Source organism: Salvia splendens, chromosome 6 (genome assembly GCF_004379255.2).
Source record: "Salvia splendens isolate huo1 chromosome 6, SspV2, whole genome shotgun sequence".
In the NCBI taxonomy this organism is placed as follows: domain Eukaryota; kingdom Viridiplantae; phylum Streptophyta; class Magnoliopsida; order Lamiales; family Lamiaceae; genus Salvia; species Salvia splendens.
The window spans coordinates 18,798,441-18,818,007 of NC_056037.1; the positions used below are offsets into that span (position 1 = coordinate 18,798,441).

Sequence of the window (19,567 nt, forward strand, 5' to 3'; positions counted from 1 at the left end):
TGGATTGCTTTAGATTATTTAGATGCAAGTGGAGTTGGAAAATGTCACAAATGAATTGAAAACTTGAATTAACCAAATCGAATCATAATTTTGTTCGTTTATTTTTGGAAAAAAGGTGATCACATGTTCAAACATATAGATATAGTACTCCAAAATTGAAGAATAAATATAAAACCACTCTGTTAATGTAACGGTCGCCGTAGATATTGGTTAAAACATTATTAAATTATTTTCTGGTTTGTGTCAACTATGGTGGAAAAATAAACGAACCGGAGCTCCAAATAGCGATTCGGGTAAGGCAGAAGATCCTTCCCCCAAATTCCATTATTCCCTCTTTCCCTTCCTCCATTAACATTTAACACCTTCTCTCTCCAGCAGATCTAACAAAAATCCCCAAATTCCCCTGTTTCCTCATCATGCCGTGAATTCTGCCCATCCAATTCCCCGATTCTGATCCTTTATTTATGACTACGGGAGTCGAGAGGCATGCGAATTTCCCAGCACCAGCTGCTCCTGCAATGGCGCCCGAAGCGACGGACCGATCCGGATGCTGCAACCCGGTTAAGAAGTCGGGCCCCGTCACGCTCGACCACGTGCTCTCCGCCCTGCGCGAGACTAGGGAGGAGCGGGACTCCAGGATTCGGAGTTTGTTCAGTTTCTTCGACTCCGATAATCTAGGGTATTTGGATTCCGCTGTGATTGAGAAGGGGCTTTCCGCGATGCAAATCCCCGCGGATTACAAGTTCGCCAAGGAGCTCTTGTTAGTCTGCGACGCCAATCAGGACGGGAGGGTTGATTACCAGGAGTTTAGGAAGTATATGGATGATAAGGAGCTTGAATTGTACAGGATTTTTCAGGCGATTGATGTTGAGCACAACGGCTGCATTCTGCCCGAGGAGCTCTGGGATGCTCTTGTCAAAGCTGGTAATGTTAATTGCTTCTGTAAAATTAGTCAATTGCATTTCTGCACTATTATGCTGATGGGGATGGGGATGTTGATGTTGTTAAAAATTTTATTTAATTTGTATTTATATATCCGATTGCGATGTTTTTAAGAACCACTTTGAGATGACGGCTTTTTTAGTTCACATCACAGATACTCTATAGGCAATTAGGCACAGTTAATGGAAATATCAGATACTACATCACAGGACTGTTCTGATGAACTGTAGCTGTCTCGGAGACTAGAGGCAAGAGCTTGAATTCGAAGCCGAGACAGACTTGAACGCAAATGCCTTTTGTTGCATTCACTGTGTGTGATGTGCATTCTAGATGCATGTAGAATTTCAGTATGCAAATGATATAAGTAGGGACAACAGGATGAATGCTCAGAAGAGTTTGGATTGTTTTGACATTGTTATGTGGCATCCCTTTAGGTAATCTCAGATTCTCAATCATTATCATGTACTCTACTCCAGATTAAGGTGAATGGCTCAAATGTGGGTTTGTATTTTCTTGAGCTCTGTTTGGAGCTTGCATTTTGTTTTCATTTCGTTCCAGAGCAGCGAGGAAAAAAAAGCTCAATCACATCCAAGCACTAAAAAAGAAACCTTGCATGAGATTATGCTGAGTTTCTGAACTTAGTCTAGAAATATAAAATAATGGACATATGGTCAATATTGGTAGCTTATTCCTTGGGTAAAAAATTATATCTCATTTTCTTATGTGGTGGACAAGTTTTTGAGTTTGAAGGCTTCATATAACATTAATAATAACAAAGAGCCAAGGAATTATCACCGCAACGATCAAAATAGGGTCACATAGATCTGATAGTGCTTGCATGGAGCTGGCTCCCTTGGCAGGCTTAGCTCAAATGGGAATTTTTTTAATTTTTCAAAATATTGGGACTATAACACCGATGTTATTATATGGATCTATGTCCATTCTTTTCTAGATATCTATCTAGTTCAATCAAATTTTGTTTAAATTTTGCAAATTTGTTTATCAACATTGTAGATTGTTAAATATTTTGATGGTCGTGTTGACTTCAAATGAACCTAAACCATATCTAAGTTTTCCATCTGATTTGTGGTCATGTTTCTTATCCACTTTCTTTCTCTCCATTTCAGTTCTATGATTACATGTTCAACTTTTCAAAACACCAAAAAGATCTCCAATTTGTAAAGCTTTGGGGATTCATCACACTTGCATGCATGTTGAATTCACCTTTTTATTTTGTGGCTGTGGGGATTTCGGGCATGGAAGAATGTCACATATGATATTTTAGGTACCATGAAGATCAGAATTTGGAAACTTGTACCGCCCACAAGAGACTTCTGCATTTTATGAGGCCAGCATCTTGTAAACAACTTAGCCATTTGTCAAGGACTCTCTCCATCCCTTGTTAAATGAGTCGTTTCTTTTTGGCATTGGATTTAAGAAAGTGGGATTTTGTTAGTTAAGTGAAGAAAGAACAAAGTAAGAGATGGAATAATGTAGAGAAGATAGAGTAATAAAGAAAATAAAGTAAGGGTGTTGATTTTTGCCAAAAAAAGGAAATGACTCACTTACCTTGGGACGTCCCAAAAAGGAATACGAATTACTTAACAAGGGGCGGGGGGAGTATTATTTTTCTAATGAACAAAAAACATTGAATCTTCTATTGATTGGTTTTGTTCTTTGTTTGCCTAAGATAACAGCTACTCCTAAAGACTGTAAAACCCCTGTCAGTTAGTTGAGATCTGTCTTACAAGTTGGACTTCGAGGTTTACATATAAAGATTCATATAAACTGGCATACACTGATATATGTAAATAGGTATAAGTTTCGATGAGATCCTTGTTCTTTTCTCCCTCTCGGATGGATAAGGTTCTACCAGATTGTGTGGTCAAATGAGTGAAGTGATTTTGATGAAAATAATAATAGAAGCTCACTGTTGTTCCTTATTCAGATGATTGTAAGAACACTTAGAATTACATTTTTCTTGCAATATATTGGTTTGCATTTGTCGTTGAGTCTGTATCCTAGCTTCTCCAATAGCTAGGTACCAAAGTAAGTAAAGTTAGATTTTCATTCTTCTTGGGTTCAGTTTTTGTATGTTTCTTTCATGCTACTCAGTTAAGAGCTATAAGTTACACAAATCTTTGTGTTTCAGTCATGTGTGTTTCCATATTGATATAATGATATGCCTGCTGCTTGCATGCGATGGTTTACAGTGTCTCCATGATGTATTATCATTGTTGCCATGATATACCTCTTACCGTAATGTTGTACCGGGTCCCTTGATCTCCTGTGACATGCAAATTCTACATATACTTCTCATTCTCAAGTCTATGGTGAACTGGCTCCTATGTCTTATTAGGGACTGTTCAATTGCGATGTTTACTTGTGTCTAAAGACCATGTCTAATCCTATCTCTTGTTCGGTCAGCATTTTCTCAAAAGCTCGGCCGTGACAATGTATCTTGGCCCATCTCCACAATGCCAAGATTACATTGTATCCCATGATATATCTCACCTCACCCCTATGACCAATTTATTCCTAGATAAACCACATTTTGGCTTATCCCATATTGTATCAACTATTATCTTGTCTAACAAACCGAACGCCGCCTTAGTAGATTGTTTGTACAGTTTCCTTTGTAGCTTGTTTTGAGTGTTTATTTAAGTATTTGCTTAAAGCATCTACTATGGCTTCTAGTTGTTCATCCTCTCATTCTGTTATTTAAATGTTTTCTTAAATTTTTGTACATTTAGGGTATGTTCATTTTGATTGTGAGGGAAAATGAGCGATAAGATAACTCTCACCCTTTGAATCATTCCTTTCTTTTTCATCTTAGTCTATAAAAAAAAGAATTTCACCCTTTCTTGTTCCTCATTTTCACTTAATCACTCCAACAAGGAAAAATATTATTGCAAGGTATTGGAGTGATAATATTATCCCTCCTTGGAAAAGAAGGGATAAGAAACTGTGAAGTTATTTTTTATAGAAAATGATGGAAAAGAGAGAAGGGATTTAAAGGGTGAGATCTATTGACCTTACTAAAATATTTACATGAAATAGCTGCTAGAACATACTTGACTACACTTTTTTAATTCTTCAATATCATTTTGATATTTTATATTCCTATCTAACATACTACCCTCATTGAATAGTCCAAAATGAAAACCAGTACAGAGCCAATACAAAAATTGAGTGCCCATCTTGGTGCCAATGTCGTTCAGTTGGTTTACAGAATTGTGAACTCGATCTGCTACTTGCCCTTAATTGTGCCCATGCATTAATTGTGTGTGCATCTTTTGGGTGAAATTATCTCATTGCTCAAGTTTCTGGAATACAATCTTCATCTTGTCATTTTGTTTTTGCAGGGATAGAACTTGATGATGATGAACTTGCTAGTTTTGTTGAGCATGTCGATAAAGACAATAATGGAATCATAACATTTGAGGAATGGAGGGATTTTCTGCTTCTGTATCCGCATGAAGCCACCATAGAGAACATCTATCGTTATTGGGAAAGGGTATATCTTGTAGATATTGGTGAACAGGCAGTGATTCCTGAAGGCATCAGCAGGCATGTTCATGCAACAAAATATTTAATTGCAGGTGGAGTTGCTGGAGCAGCTTCTCGTACTGCAACTGCACCTCTTGACCGTCTAAAGGTGACTTTACAAGTTCAGACTACGCATGCTTCCATTGGTCCAGCAGTTAAGAGGATATGGAACGAAGGTCGCTTTTTAGGTTTTTTCCGAGGCAATGGGATAAATGTGCTGAAGGTTGCACCTGAAAGCGCCATAAAGTTTTACAGTTATGAAATGTTGAAAAATGTGATTGGCGGAGATGATGGTGATATTGGGACTCCAGGACGACTTCTGGCAGGTGGTTTGGCTGGTGCAGTGGCCCAAACCTCAATTTATCCAATGGACCTTGTCAAAACTCGGTTGCAAACTTATGTTTGTGACATAGGCACTGTTCCAAGCCTGGGTAAACTATCTAGAGATATATGGGTTCAGGAGGGACCCCGAGCATTTTACCGAGGGTTAGTCCCGTCTCTTCTTGGAATCATACCTTATGCTGGTATCGACCTAGCAGCCTACGAGGCATTGAAAGATATGTCCAGGAAGCATATTCTTCAAGATGGTGGTATGGTGTATTTAGTTTGCGTTTACAAATTCATTTATTCTCTGTCCTACCATTCACTATGTTGATATCATGCAGAACCTGGTCCTCTTATACAACTAAGTTGCGGGACTGTCTCGGGAGCTCTTGGAGCGACATGTGTGTATCCGTTGCAGGTAGTAAGAACAAGGTGCGTATCATCGGGCTTTTCTCCTAGAAATATCAAAAGTGTTAAATCTAACTAGAGTTGCATTTCAGAATGCAAGCTCAGCCCTCAAATAAAAACAATAGAATGTCAGATGTATTCTGGAAAACATATCGGCATGAGGGCCTTCGAGGCTTCTATAAAGGCCTTTTCCCGAATCTCCTTAAAGTCGTGCCAGCAGCGAGCATTACCTACCTAGTTTATGAGGCCATGAAGAAGAGCCTGGATCTGGATTAGCAACTTGATTCTTGGTGGAGTGGAGAAACCGATGATGATGACGAAGAAGACGACTACTACTACAGGTGAATAAGATTGTTTGTGGAACTGGTGATAATTCTTGAGTTATACAACGATTTTGATTGCCCCTTTGGATGATAGCATAGGAGTGGGAGCTGAGCTATTATGGGGGGGTTTGACTGACTAACAGTTACTATATGTATGTGTCATGAGTAATACTACTTAGATAATTGTTGTAGGTTTTTGCCACAATTCCTGCACGGAAATTGCCCATTTGCGGAACTAGTCATTTTTGCTACATCATTAATAATACCCATAAATCTTTTTCTATATTTCATCATGTTTCATGCATTTTGCTCAAATCGTTTGGCCCTTTTACCATAATTTGTTTTTTTTTGTTTCTTGCTCAAATTTGCGTATTGCTCTTTTTATTTAATGATAAATTTATTAGGAAAGAACTGCTTACATTTATAAAGGGGCGTAATCAATGCAAATTCTAAATACTGTACTTCTACAAATTTAAAATTATGATTTGGATCGTTAGAAAATGTCAACAGATGACCAAATAACAATAAAAAAATGTCAACAGTTGACGTTGTGTTGATACTATGATGACATCAAAATCTTGAAATTTTACAATGGGTTGACATTGTGTTGACACTGTATTGACGAGTTTGGAGTTTGTATAATATATAGTGTTTGCATTTTATCACTACCCTATTTATAAAAAAGTAAAAAATACAATTCTTATACTCCCTCCGTCCATGACTAAATGTATCATATCTGACTGGCATGGGTTTTAAGAAATTGTTTGACTCAAGTAAAGTGGGTAAAAAAAATGTTAGTGGAATGTAGAACCTACTTTTATATATTGGTTTTCTAATAAAATGTGAGTAGAATGAGTTAATGAAATGTAGAGTCCACTTATCAAATATAGTTAAAGTGAAATAAGGTATTTATTGACCGATGAACGAAAAAGGAAAAAATTGGATATTTAATGACAAACGAGAGAATAACTAAGAACCGGCGTGCTGCTGCTTCTAGATACCAGCCAGGTATGGGGAAGTAAATTGACAAAAATGCATTCAAAATTTTAAAAAAAATGGAAGAAATAATATTTTTAAAACAATATAAAAAGATCACAATATGATTATTCTACATGGTTATCGATACTTAAAAAGTTAAGTCAGGTAAATACAGACGATGTTATGCAATAATTAGATACTTCTATCCCATAAGAACATGTACTATTTCCTTTTTAGTCCGTCCCACAAGAATATGCATTTTTTATTTTAGAAATTCTTTTTTCTCTAATGGGGATGATTCATTTATGAACAATACTTTAGTTACTTTTTTCTCTCTACCTCTCTCTTACCTTATCAATTTTGATTTACCCAATTCAATTGGTCTGTCTCAAATATTTGTGTCGTTTATTTAGTTATTTTTCTCTCTACCTCTTTCTTACCTTATCAATTTTGCTTTATCCTGGTCTATCTCAAATATTTGTGTTGCTTAGAATATGTACGGTTCCCTAAACACAACATTCCATCACAATTATTCGTAAGCATAATGCTTGAATATAGTATAATTAACAATATTCTAGAAATTTAGGCAGAGGGGCCTAGAAGATCATTAACAGTAACCAACTTTTGTGACTTTTAATTTAAAGATTCAAGAGTCTTCCACACAAATGAAGTACATTCATTTTCACTCTATAAATTACAAAATCATAAGCACAGGCAGAAGCATAATTTTGAATCAAAATGGCTTTTAGAGCTGCGGTAATGTTTTATTTTCTCTATTTATTTTCCCTATTTAGGAATTTGGTTACAAAATAGTAATGTGTAATTAATTGCAGTCTCAATTGAAATCAATGGTGAAATGCGACTTAGGTGGAAGATCGACTTTCACGACTTCTACTATTGCACCGGATTTGAAGGCCAGGTATTATTTCCAATACAAAAAACTCGCCAATTATTCGTGAAAATTTTCGCTATTAATGCTCCAATTCCATTGGTAATGGATTGTTATTTACTTATTTTAATCTCAATCCGCTATTGAATTATAGTAATGGATTGTCAAAATGCAATTGAAAGTTATTGTTAATTGAAGTTGTTTTAACGCACATTTTACTACTGATGTAAAAAATGAAATAAATTACGTTGTTGAAACTCAATCTGGCACGATTATTATTGCTAGATTGAGAAAGGGTGATTTTGCGCCGGTGAGCATTGTGCTTGGGATGGTCGTTGTAGCGACGTCGTTAGGCATGTATACAGCCTTGCATCAGCTCCATTCGGCCCCAAACGTGCACCTCAAGAAATCGAGAAGGGAAACTATACCGGAGGTGGCAGAGCCGGAGAAAGTGATGGCCGAGGCTGACAAGTTTGTTAGGAAATCTTTCTTTAGGAAGGTAGCTCATTTGAAGGACCCAACCGGTTTTGCCTAAGCCCATTGCAGGTCAAGGTATATATATAATTAAATCTATATATATCATAGTATTGAGTAATTTTAGTGTAGGAGTAGGCCTTTCATGTTGATAGCCCAAACCATAGTAATTTTTCCTAAACCATAGTCGTAGCCTAAGATGTCATGCTTTTTTTTTTGTTGTAAATTTATGTAATAATGTAAACATAATATGTTTATTGTACATCTAATATCAATATTATGAGAACAATAAATTATAGCGTTGTTGTGATGTCTCTCCGTAACACCAATCATTTCTAATTCTCTCTTCCTTTAACCAAAACGTAACTATACTCAATAATAGAGCTAGGCGTTTGGCTCTGCACAGGGGCGATGCAAAATTTATACTTTCTAAATTTTGAGACGATAATTTTCATATAAAAAAATTCGACAATATTACCACAAAATATCATTTATCTATCTCTTATTTGACTAATTATATATTAAAACTCATGTTGAACTAAATGTTCATATTTTCATGGACTGAGGATATACATATTTGTTGGTAATTTTGTTTTGAAAAAGTGAATACGTCTCGCTCTCGTATATTTTCCTGTGTGGAAAACACATTGTTGGTTTCTGGGATTACAAAGATAACTACCGGGCGTAATACAACCCAAAAGAAAGGAAAGGAAGAACTGAACTTAAAAATACAACGTATAATCGAAACTACTAAACCAGTGTGATTAGCCGAGTCGAGGAGGCCTCTTCCCGCAAGACGAGATACGCCCCGGTAGTGCTCTTCGGTTTGGCGTGTCGTCCCCAAAGGTAAAACGGCTACGTCTCTATTGATGCAGCACCGCAATCAACAGAGCTCCGGCGAACTGGATGGAGGAGAGGGCAGAGCTTCGACAGAAAAAACTATGCAGGGAGAGGGAGAGAGCTTATGATGCAGAATGCTTTTTGAATTGTGTAGTGATGCATGGAATGGCTGGCCTATTTATAGGCTCAGTCCACTGCAGGGGGTCAACAGCCATGATGGCTGTCATCATGGCAATTCGTAACCGACGTCGGTTACAGACGTGTGGCAGGAGTGTGCCATCCGTGTGTGGAGCGTGTGGATTTCTCACGTGGCAACCGTGACTGTGCCTCGCTTGACGACGTGTCAAGCCACTTGGATTGCTGACTCGGCGGTGGTCCAAAAAGAATAGTTTGGGCCAAGCACCAAGCCCAAAGACCACCCAAAGACCAATTGCCAAGATCCAAGTCCAAGTCCAAGTCCAAGATCGAGATCGAGATCGGGCTCGGGATCGGGCTCGGGCCCGGGCCCGAGGCCCGAGGCCCGAGGCCCGCGGCCCGCGCCCGCGACCACGAGCACGAGCACGAGCACGAGCACGTGCACGGGCTCGGGCTCGGGCGGGCGGGCGGCGGCGGCGCGCGCGTGTGCGCGCGTGTGGGCTCTTTCACCCATCTTGGTCCACTATAATTATTAAGTAACATAAAGTCACTTAATTTATACACATTAAAGATGTGTTAATCCTCCAATGTGGGATAATTAACACTAGTTAATTATTCCCTAAGCTCCATCTCCAAGCTTTAATTAAAAGCTAATTATGCCCAACTTTAATCCACTATTTCTCACTCACCGGAAATCGGATTTGAGAAAGTGAATATACTACATTTACCTACGTAAAATGTAGATCGACGCTATGTCATTTAATTTCACAAAATTAAATGTCTCGTCACATTTATTATTTGGTCAAAATCCATTGACCGGGCATATTTAATCCATGATTTTTTACAATCCCCCACATGAGTGGAAATAGCCGAATGCATATGCATGCAGACACAAGCTCAACCCTCGCGAGGTATATAAGCATAAGGATAGGTAGTTGTTGACTTTGAACCCTCCATAGTCGACACCATCGGATACACAGGCGGCTTAGTAGCGCGATGCTTTGAACTAATCCCCCACGGCGTGCACCGAGACAATGGTGTTAACACTTAAACACCTCAACCTCATCCGTTCTCACGTTTTGTGTCCATTGCGGTCTTGGACACCACTTTGGATTCATAAGTGCGTTTTTTTATGAAGCGACCACACTTCGCACTTACGTAGGTGATTCTTAGTCAAGTACCTTGCCATACTTGGTCTCTTTGAGAATTCCATCTCTTTGAGATCCTTAAGAACCATTAAAAGTCATAGACTTAGCCTTTACCACGAGGCAAGTTCTCTAACACTCTATTGCTCTCTAGGGAATAGATATAGTTTGAGTGTTTTTCCATGAACTCTCATAGCTTAGTTGTCCCTTTGAACCAAGTTCTTGGGATCTCCAGTCATCATGGTTGGGTTACCACTATGACAATTCTTTAGTTTGTGGATTTCAAACCCATTCCCTCTAGCAACTTATTCATTTGATCACGGTTTAACCCTTTGGTTAGCGGATCCGCTAGATTATCTATTGACTTCACATAGTCAATTGTAATCACCCCTGTTGTGATCAAATGTCTCACGGTGTTATGTCGTCGACGTATATGTCGAGACTTACCGTTATAGAAACCATTGTTTGCCCTTCCAATAGCCGCTTGGCTATCGCAGTGAATCAGCACTGGTGGCACTGGCTTAGACCAACATGGAATGTCTTCAAGGAAGTTCTTAAGCCACTCGGCTTCCTCACCAGCCTTATCCAAGGCAATGAACTCCGATTCCATTGTTGATCGGGCTATACAGGTCTGTTTTGTGGATTTCCACGATACAGCACCACCCCCAATAGTAAAGACATATCCACTTGTTGAAAGTGAGTCTCTATTATCGGATATCCAATTGGCATCACAGTACCCTTCAAGCACCGGGGGGTATCTCGAGAAGTGTAGCCCAAGATTTTGAGTGTGTTTTAAATATCTCAAAACCCTCACAAGAGCTCTCCAATGCTCTTTGCTTGGATTGCTCGTGTAACGACTTAACTTGTTCACGGCACAAGCAATGTCAGGTCGAGTGCAATTAGTCAAGTACATAATGCACCCGATGACCCGTGCATACTCTTCTTGTGCAACGGGCTCGCCTTTGTTTTTGCTCAAGTGAACGTCGAGTTCAATTGGAGTCTTAACCGGCGCGCCATCATAGGCTTTGAATTTATTCAATATCTTCTCAACATAATGTGATTGTGTTAAGATGATTCCATCATTCGTTCTTAGAATCTTCATTCCAAGAATTACATCGGCTAGACCCATGTCTTTCATGTCAAAGTTTCTCTTTAACATGGCCTTTGTATCGTTAATTACTTGAGTGTTGCTACCCAAGATTAACATATCATCAACGTAGAGACACACTATAACATGACCGTTATTAGTGCTCTTGATGTAGACACATTTGTCGCACTCGTTGATTTTAAACCCATTTGATAACATCACATTATCAAACTTCAAGTGCCATTGCAATGGCGCTTGTTTCAATCCATATAGGGATTTCACGAGCTTGCATACCTTTTTCTCTTGTCCAGGTACTACAAACCCTTCGGGTTGTTCCATGTAGATTTCGTCTTCTAGTTCACCATTCAGAAACGCGGTCTTTACATCCATTTGATGAATCTCGAGATTGTGCAATGCAGCAATAGCGAGAAGCACCCGGATAGATGTAATCCTTGTTACAGGTGAATAGATATCGAAGAAGTCATGTCCTTCTTTTTGTTTAAAACCCTTTACTACTAATCGGGCTTTATACTTATCAACTGTTCCATCGGCCTTAAACTTTCTTTTAAGAACCCATTTGCATCCTAAAGGTTTAGCACCTTCGGGCAAATCAACCAACACCCATGTGTGGTTTAGCAAAATTGAATCAATTTCGCTTTGAACAGCTTCTCTCCAATGCAGCCCGTCTGGGCCAGCAAAGGCTACTTTTATCGATGTTGGTTCTTCATCCAACATGAAAGCAATGTAGTCAGGACCAAAAGTTTTTGGTGTTCTGACTCTATTACCACGTCTTAGTACTGTATCTTTTGGATCGGGCCTTGCACGCTTGCGCGATTCAGGTTCCGCATCTGTTGATTTAGAACTAGTGGCTTCTTCTTCCACTTGTTTAGAACTAGTGGCTTCTTCAATTCTTGTCTCAGAATTGGTTGATACTTTTTCCTTATCTTTGCAAGGAAAGGTATTTTCGAGAAATACAGCATTCCTCGACTCAATTGTTGTTCCTACTGTGATAGTCGATATTTCAGACTTGTGAACAACAAATCGATATGCACTACTGTTAAGTGCATATCCAATGAAGATGCAATCAACCGTCTTAGGTCCGATTGTAACTTCTTTGGGCGGAGGAACCATCACCTTTGCCAAACACCCCCACACTTTGAGGTATTTGTAGGATGGCTTCCTTCCCTTCCACAACTCATAAGGAGTAACATCTTTTCCTTTGAGAGGGATTTTATTCAAGATATAGTTTGCTGTCAAAACAGCTTCCCCCCACATGTTATGTGGTAATCCTGAACTGAGTAGCAGTGCATTCATCATCTCTTTTAGAGTTCGATTCTTGCGTTCTGCAACACCATTGGATTGTGGTGAATATGGAGCAGTTGTTTGATGAATTATACCACTTGCGTTGCATAACTCCTCAAACGGGGCTACATATTCGCCTCCTCTATCGCTTCGAATCATTTTGATTTTACAACCAAGTTGATTCTCAACTTCGTTCTTATAATTTTTGAACGCCTCTATTGCTTCATCTTTGCTTCTTAAAAGATAAATGTAGCAATATCTTGTGCAATCATCTATGAAAGTGATAAAGTACTTTTTACCACCTCTAGTTTGCAACATCTTTAAATCACATACATCCGTGTGAATTAATTCAAGGGGTTTTGTGCTTCGTTCAACCGAGTGAAACGACAACTTAGTCATTTTTGCTTCAAGACAAATTTCACATTTATCTTGGATATCCAATTCATTAGCCTTTAGTAAATCTAAATTTACTAATCTTTTAATGGCTTTTGAATTTACATGTCCCAATCTACAATGCCACAAATTTGAAGACTCAATCAAATAAGAGGAAGTAGATGCTTTATTCTTATTGGCCAATGGCTTCGCAACACTTCGAGTTGCTACACTAAGCTTGAAAAGCCCATCGGTTACATAACCTTTTCCGATGGATTTTCCAAACTTATACAAGACAAACCTATCGGACTCAAATACAAGTTTAAACCCTTTATTAACTAGTATTGATCCTGACACTAGGTTCTTGCGGATGTCCGGGACATGCAGCACATCCTTCAAAGTGATAGTTAGGCCAGACGTCATCATGAGAATCACGTTGCCAACGCCGAGGACTTCTGACGATGCTTGATTCCCCATGTTGATCTTCCTCCCTTCAACAGCAGTGTAGGAGGCAAACTTGCTCCTGTCGGAGCAAACATGAGCAGTAGCGCCGGTGTCGATGTACCAGCCTCCCTTGTTATCAACAAGGTTAACCTCTTCAGTGACCACTGCAATGAGGTCGTTCTCATCCCAGTCCTTGAACTCCTTCTCAACGACGTGGGCTGCCGGCTTCTTCTTCTTGCTGCGGCAGTCTTTGGCAAAGTGGCCCGGTTTGCCACATTTGTAGCAGTCGCCTTCAAACTTCTTTGAAGGCTGCTTTCCCTTCCCTTTGTCGTTTGGACGGTTTGGGCGAGGGCGTTTGTTGGAGGGACCGCCCCGCTCCAACAGGTTGGCTTTGGCTTCATTTGGGGTGAAGCCTTTAGCCTTCTGATCACTTTTGCGCACGTCGGCCTCAATGCGCAACTTCACGATCAAGTCTTCAAGGGTCATCTGCTTTCGCTTGTGCTTGAGATAACTCTTGAAGTCCTTCCAACTTGGAGGGAGCTTGTCAATGATCGTGCACCTTAGGAATTTATCGGGCAAGGTCATCCCTTCAGCCACTAATGAGTGGATGATCATTTGGAGCTCTTGGACTTGCTCCATGACGGGTCGAGAGTCGACCATTTTGTAGTCCATAAATTTGGATGCTACAACCTGTTCAGTCCCTGCAGCATTGTCTATGCTATATTTCTTCTCTAGGCTTTCCCACATTTGTTTAGATGTGGTTACATTGGAGTATACATTATAGAGGCTATCATCTAATGCACTTAAAATAAAGTTTTTACATAGATAATCCCCTTTTCTCCAAGCTTCATAGTCCGCCATGACTTCGAGCCTAGTCTCTTGGTCGCTTGGCGCGGGCGGCTCGTTCTCCGTGAGGAAGTTGGCGACGCCCAATGTTGTCAAGTAGAACAACATCTTCTGGTACCACCGCTTGAAGTCAGATCCTCCAAACTTTGGTGGCTTCTCGGCAGGTGGCATCATTCTTGGTGCCAAAGGTGCCGCAGTTGGTCCTTGGAAGGAACCAATTCCGTTGCCCCCGAAGGAGCCAACAACTTGGTTGGGCATAGAGCCCCCACCATTCATGTTGGGCATAGAGCCCGCCATGGTCGTACCAGCCCCGAAGGGACTAGCACCCGCATGAGACCCGAAGGCCCCAGCATTCGTGTTGATCCCGAAAGATCCAACACTAGTATTGAGCCCGAAGGCACCAACACTCGATCCATTAAAGGATCCGAAGGAACCACTAAAAGTGGAACCAACCGAACCACCAAAGGTGGAACCAGTGGACGCCCCGAAGGGGTTGTCCCAAACCCAAGGGACGGTGGATGAAGCGGCTGGGAAGCCAGGAGTTGGCATCATCGAGGGAATCGATGAAGTGTTGACCGGTCCAGTGGTCGCCATGGTGGAGGGAATGGCGGCGGCGGTGGTGGCAGCGGCGGTGTTGGAGTCGGTAGACATCTCCAGCAAAGGTGTTTAATATTTCGAAAGTTTTAGTTCAGTTTAGAAGTCCAAATTCCTTCAAAGGCAAGTTATCTCGTCTTGCGATTGTTGGTTTCTGGGATTACAAAGATAACTACCGGGCGTAATACAACCCAAAAGAAAGGAAAGGAAGAACTGAACTTAAAAATACAACGTATAATCGAAACTACTAAACCAGTGTGATTAGCCGAGTCGAGGAGGCCTCTTCCCGCAAGACGAGATACGCCCCGGTAGTGCTCTTCGGTTTGGCGTGTCGTCCCCAAAGGTAAAACGGCTACGTCTCTATTGATGCAGCACCGCAATCAACAGAGCTCCGGCGAACTGGATGGAGGAGAGGGCAGAGCTTCGACAGAAAAAACTATGCAGGGAGAGGGAGAGAGCTTATGATGCAGAATGCTTTTTGAATTGTGTAGTGATGCATGGAATGGCTGGCCTATTTATAGGCTCAGTCCACTGCAGGGGGTCAACAGCCATGATGGCTGTCATCATGGCAATTCGTAACCGACGTCGGTTACAGACGTGTGGCAGGAGTGTGCCATCCGTGTGTGGAGCGTGTGGATTTCTCACGTGGCAACCGTGACTGTGCCTCGCTTGACGACGTGTCAAGCCACTTGGATTGCTGACTCGGCGGTGGTCCAAAAAGAATAGTTTGGGCCAAGCACCAAGCCCAAAGACCACCCAAAGACCAATTGCCAAGACCAATTGCCAAGATCCAAGTCCAAGTCCAAGATCAAGATCAAGATCGAGATCGAGATCGGGATCGGGATCGGGATCGGGCTCGGGCCCGGGCCCGAGGCCCGAGGCCCGCGGCCCGCGCCCGCGACCACGACCACGACCACGAGCACGAGCACGTGCACGTGCACGGGCACGGGCTCGGGCTCGGGCGGGCGGCGGCGGCGCGCGCGTGTGCGCGCGTGTGGGCTCTTTCACCCATCTTGGTCCACTATAATTATTAAGTAACATAAAGTCACTTAATTTATACACATTAAAGATGTGTTAATCCTCCAATGTGGGATAATTAACACTAGTTAATTATTCCCTAAGCTCCATCTCCAAGCTTTAATTAAAAGCTAATTATGCCCAACTTTAATCCACTATTTCTCACTCACCGGAAATCGGATTTGAGAAAGTGAATATACTACATTTACCTACGTAAAATGTAGATCGACGCTATGTCATTTAATTTCACAAAATTAAATGTCTCGTCACATTTATTATTTGGTCAAAATCCATTGACCGGGCATATTTAATCCATGATTTTTTACACACATACCTACACAAAATTTGAATGATATAAGATTATTCTCTGCTACGATAAATGCATTAACTTCAAATCAAACTCTACTAAATATAAGAAAAAGTAACTTGCTAAAGTTAGTAACCTGAACAAAACCTTGTACTATATCAATCTATCAAAAATTGTCTATTTTTAGATATATGAAAATTTTCTAACAATTTTTCTTGTTTCACTCAACTATTCAATTTTTGTCTTTTATCTATCATATTTTATGCATTACATATTCCAAAATCACATGTCATAGTTGAGACAATTATTCATGAACAGAGGGAATATAATACTCCATTCGTCCTAAAATAATACTACATCTTTTCTTCATTTTAGTCTTTCTAATAAAATTAGTTCAATTTTTATTTTGGCAATTTTTTTTCTGTTGAGGTGAATCTCATAAACCCATTTTACACGATAATCACTTTTTCTCTGTGATTCTTATATTTTACTCCCTCAACCCGCAAGCCGACCCAATTGCCAATACGGATCAAAATAGCACGGAGCTCGTCACTCACTGCCACGTGGCTTTCTATGATTGGTCCACTTCTCGTGGTAATCCATATCATTGGTCGAAGCCACTCGACCCCATTTGCCACTGCCACATCTGTATATGCAAATCCCCTTTGACACGTTCTACAAATACTGAGCAACTAATCAAAAGCTCTCTCTACTCTCTTCTCAATCTCAATCTCAATCTCAATCTCAATCTCAATCTCTCTTCTCTCTAGAGAGAGTTCTTACGCAGATCTTTACATCTCTCTCTTATCGCAGCAAAAACATCATTTTGCTCTGTTCCTGTTGTTAAATGGAGTATCCGAATCGGAAGATTTGGGTAGTGCAGTGTTTGCTACTATTTTCCACCGCCTGCTTCATTTCTCAGCTCCACGCTTCCGATGACGTGGTATGGAGTCGTTTATCGCCAATCAATCATGTTTTCATTTGATTCAGCTTTAATTTCTTTGTTTTGAGATCTGTTGTGGATGCTTGAGTTAATGCTTAATTCTGGTGTTTGTAGATTTTCTACGAGTCGTTTGATGAGGACTTTGAGGGAAGGTGGATCGCGTCTGAGAATCCAGACTACACAGGTTAGAATTTGCGATGAGTTACTTGTGGTTTTTGCTTTTGATATTTTTTGAATCAAAGATACTGTATATAACTATATATCCATTAATCGATAATTGTATGAATTAATTATTGTATCTTTTTTTTACAGTAACGACTTTTCCTGTGTAAATTTTGTACTGGTTAGATTCTATGTTCAGATTCTGAATTAGTTGCTTCACTACACAGCTGAATCGGCTTGGTGAGCGTAATTGCCCACGGCTTTGAGCTGAATTTGGAAATTGATTTAAACTAAATGTTACCCAACCCGATCTTTCTATTATTAAGCTACACTTGATTGGCTTTACTACCTATGATAGCATTTTATTATACAAAAATGTTACTCTTATAGCACTTTTGGTGGGTGAATTGGTTAGTGACATGGTGTTGGTGAAAGAATTGCCACTAATATACAACAGCATATATCGATTTATATCAAGTAGCTTACTTTTTTTATTTTCAATTGTGATGTCAGGTGTGTGGAAACATGTCAAGAGTGAGGGACATGATGATCATGGACTTCTTGTTGGGGAGAAAGCGAGGAAGCATGCCATTGTGAAGCCACTTGATGAGCCTGTGATCCTCAAGGATAATACTGTTGTTCTTCAGTTTGAAGTTCGCCTCCAGAATGGCCTTGAGTGTGGTGGTGCTTATATCAAGTACCTCCGTCCTCAGGATGCTGGGTTTGTTCCAAAGCGATTTGATAATGAATCTCCGTACACGATAATGTTTGGCCCTGATAGATGTGGAGCCACAAACAAGGTTCACTTCATCCTGAAGCACAAGAACCCGAAGAGTGGCAATTTTGTCGAGCATCATCTCAAGTTCCCACCATCAGTACCTTCAGACAAGTTGACCCATGTTTACACTGCCATCTTGACACCCGATAATGAGGTGAGGATCTTGGTTGATGGGGAAGAGAAGAAGAAGGGCAATTTCCTCTCAGGTGATGACTTTGATCCTCCTCTGATCCCTTCCAAGACTATCCCTGATCCGGATGATAAGAAGCCCGAGGATTGGGACGAGAGAGCAAAGATCCCTGACCCAGAGGCAACGAAGCCAGATGATTGGGATGAGGATGCTCCATTGGAAATTGAAGATGAAGAAGCTGAGAAGCCTGAAGGTTGGTTGGATGATGAGCCTGAGGAGGTTGATGATCCTGAGGCAGCCAAACCAGAGGATTGGGATGATGAAGAAGATGGTGAATGGGAGGCTCCCAAAGTTGATAACCCTAAGTGTGCTGAAGCTCCTGGTTGCGGTGAGTGGAAGAGACCAATGAAGAGGAACCCTGCTTACAAAGGGAAATGGCATGCCCCACTCATTGACAACCCCAACTACAAGGGCATCTGGAAGCCCCAGGAGATTGATAACCCTGAGTACTTTGAGCTCAAAAAGCCTAACTTTGAGCCCATTGCTGCCATTGGTATTGAGATCTGGACAATGCAAGATGGTATTCTGTTCGACAACATTTTGATCTCTTCCAGTGAGAAAGAGGCAGAGACCTACCGGGAGACAACGTGGAAACCAAAATTCACCGTAGAGAAGGAGAATCAGAAGGAGGAGGAATCTACCGACTCTGATGGCCTGAAAGGCTTCCAGGTAATCGATATATACATATATATGTCTGCAGTTCTCACGAATTTTCTAGTTCCGAATCTAACATCTACTGTTTTGTGTGATCAGAAAGTGGTGTTTGAATACCTATACAAGATTGCTGACCTTCCATTCTTGGGCGAGCACAAAATTAAAGTCTTGGTGAGTGATCTGTGCCCACTGGAGATCAAATAAGTTTTATCAGCATTTTGTTCATTAAAGGTTACCTTATACTTGGGAAATATTTTACGTGCAGGACTTCCTTGAAAAGGCTGAGAAACAAGCCAATCTCACAATTGGTATCCTTGCCTCCATTGTCGTTGTTATCCTCTCGATTTTGTTGAAGCTCATCTTTGGAGGAAAGAAGCCTGTGAGTGTTGTCCATAATTGGAAAAACTTCATTTTCTGCATCTCTACATCTTAAGGCTTATTTACTTAACCCTAATGTACGGTAAATTCAGGCTAATGTGGTAGCTGAGACGAAGAAAACAGAAGTTGCTGAGAGTTCGGATGATCAGGGGAGCTCCGAGGCGAAAGATGAGAAGAACGATGATGCTGCTGCTCCTCGCCGGAGGGCCCAAAGGCGTGACGACTGAGGAAGGAGGGACCGGAAATGAGGTAGAATCACAATGATATAAATGAGGCGGCCGAGGGAATGATGGAAGAAGATGCTCCTGCAGCAACACGTTGGGGGAAGTTAGTAATAGGTTTTTTGGAACTTGTTTTGACAATGTTCAGAATTTTCATTTGCAGTTTTTTTTTCTTGATTTAGGTTTTGTATTACTGGACCACTGATTGAGATATGGTATTATCCTCTCCATACATTCAATGGTGATGGGCATTCAAATGAGGCAA

General features: G+C 40.6%; 3 protein-coding genes across 3 annotated transcripts; all 3 read left to right on the forward strand.

Annotated features, from left to right (window-relative positions):
- The first annotated feature begins 280 nt into the window (after positions 1-280).
- On the forward strand, positions 281-5,831 carry LOC121809887 (calcium-dependent mitochondrial ATP-magnesium/phosphate carrier protein 3-like). The gene is made up of 4 exons (XM_042210728.1): positions 281-924; positions 4,308-5,081; positions 5,157-5,247; positions 5,316-5,831. Exons 1-4 carry the CDS (start codon positions 465-467, stop codon positions 5,497-5,499), a joined length of 1,509 nt encoding a protein of 502 aa, XP_042066662.1. The 5' UTR covers positions 281-464; the 3' UTR covers positions 5,500-5,831.
- A 1,439-nt stretch (positions 5,832-7,270) lies between these two features.
- LOC121807685 lies at positions 7,271-8,149 on the forward strand. The gene is made up of 3 exons (XM_042207952.1): positions 7,271-7,280; positions 7,358-7,443; positions 7,699-8,149. The coding sequence occupies exons 2-3, from the start codon at positions 7,373-7,375 to the stop codon at positions 7,946-7,948; spliced, it is 321 nt and encodes a 106-aa protein (XP_042063886.1). The 5' UTR covers positions 7,271-7,280; positions 7,358-7,372; the 3' UTR covers positions 7,949-8,149.
- Positions 8,150-16,634: 8,485 nt separating this feature from the next.
- Positions 16,635-19,567, forward strand: LOC121809913 (calnexin homolog). Its single transcript, XM_042210764.1, has 6 exons — positions 16,635-16,919; positions 17,034-17,103; positions 17,595-18,718; positions 18,803-18,874; positions 18,969-19,082; positions 19,174-19,567. Exons 1-6 carry the CDS (start codon positions 16,824-16,826, stop codon positions 19,306-19,308), a joined length of 1,611 nt encoding a protein of 536 aa, XP_042066698.1. The 5' UTR covers positions 16,635-16,823; the 3' UTR covers positions 19,309-19,567.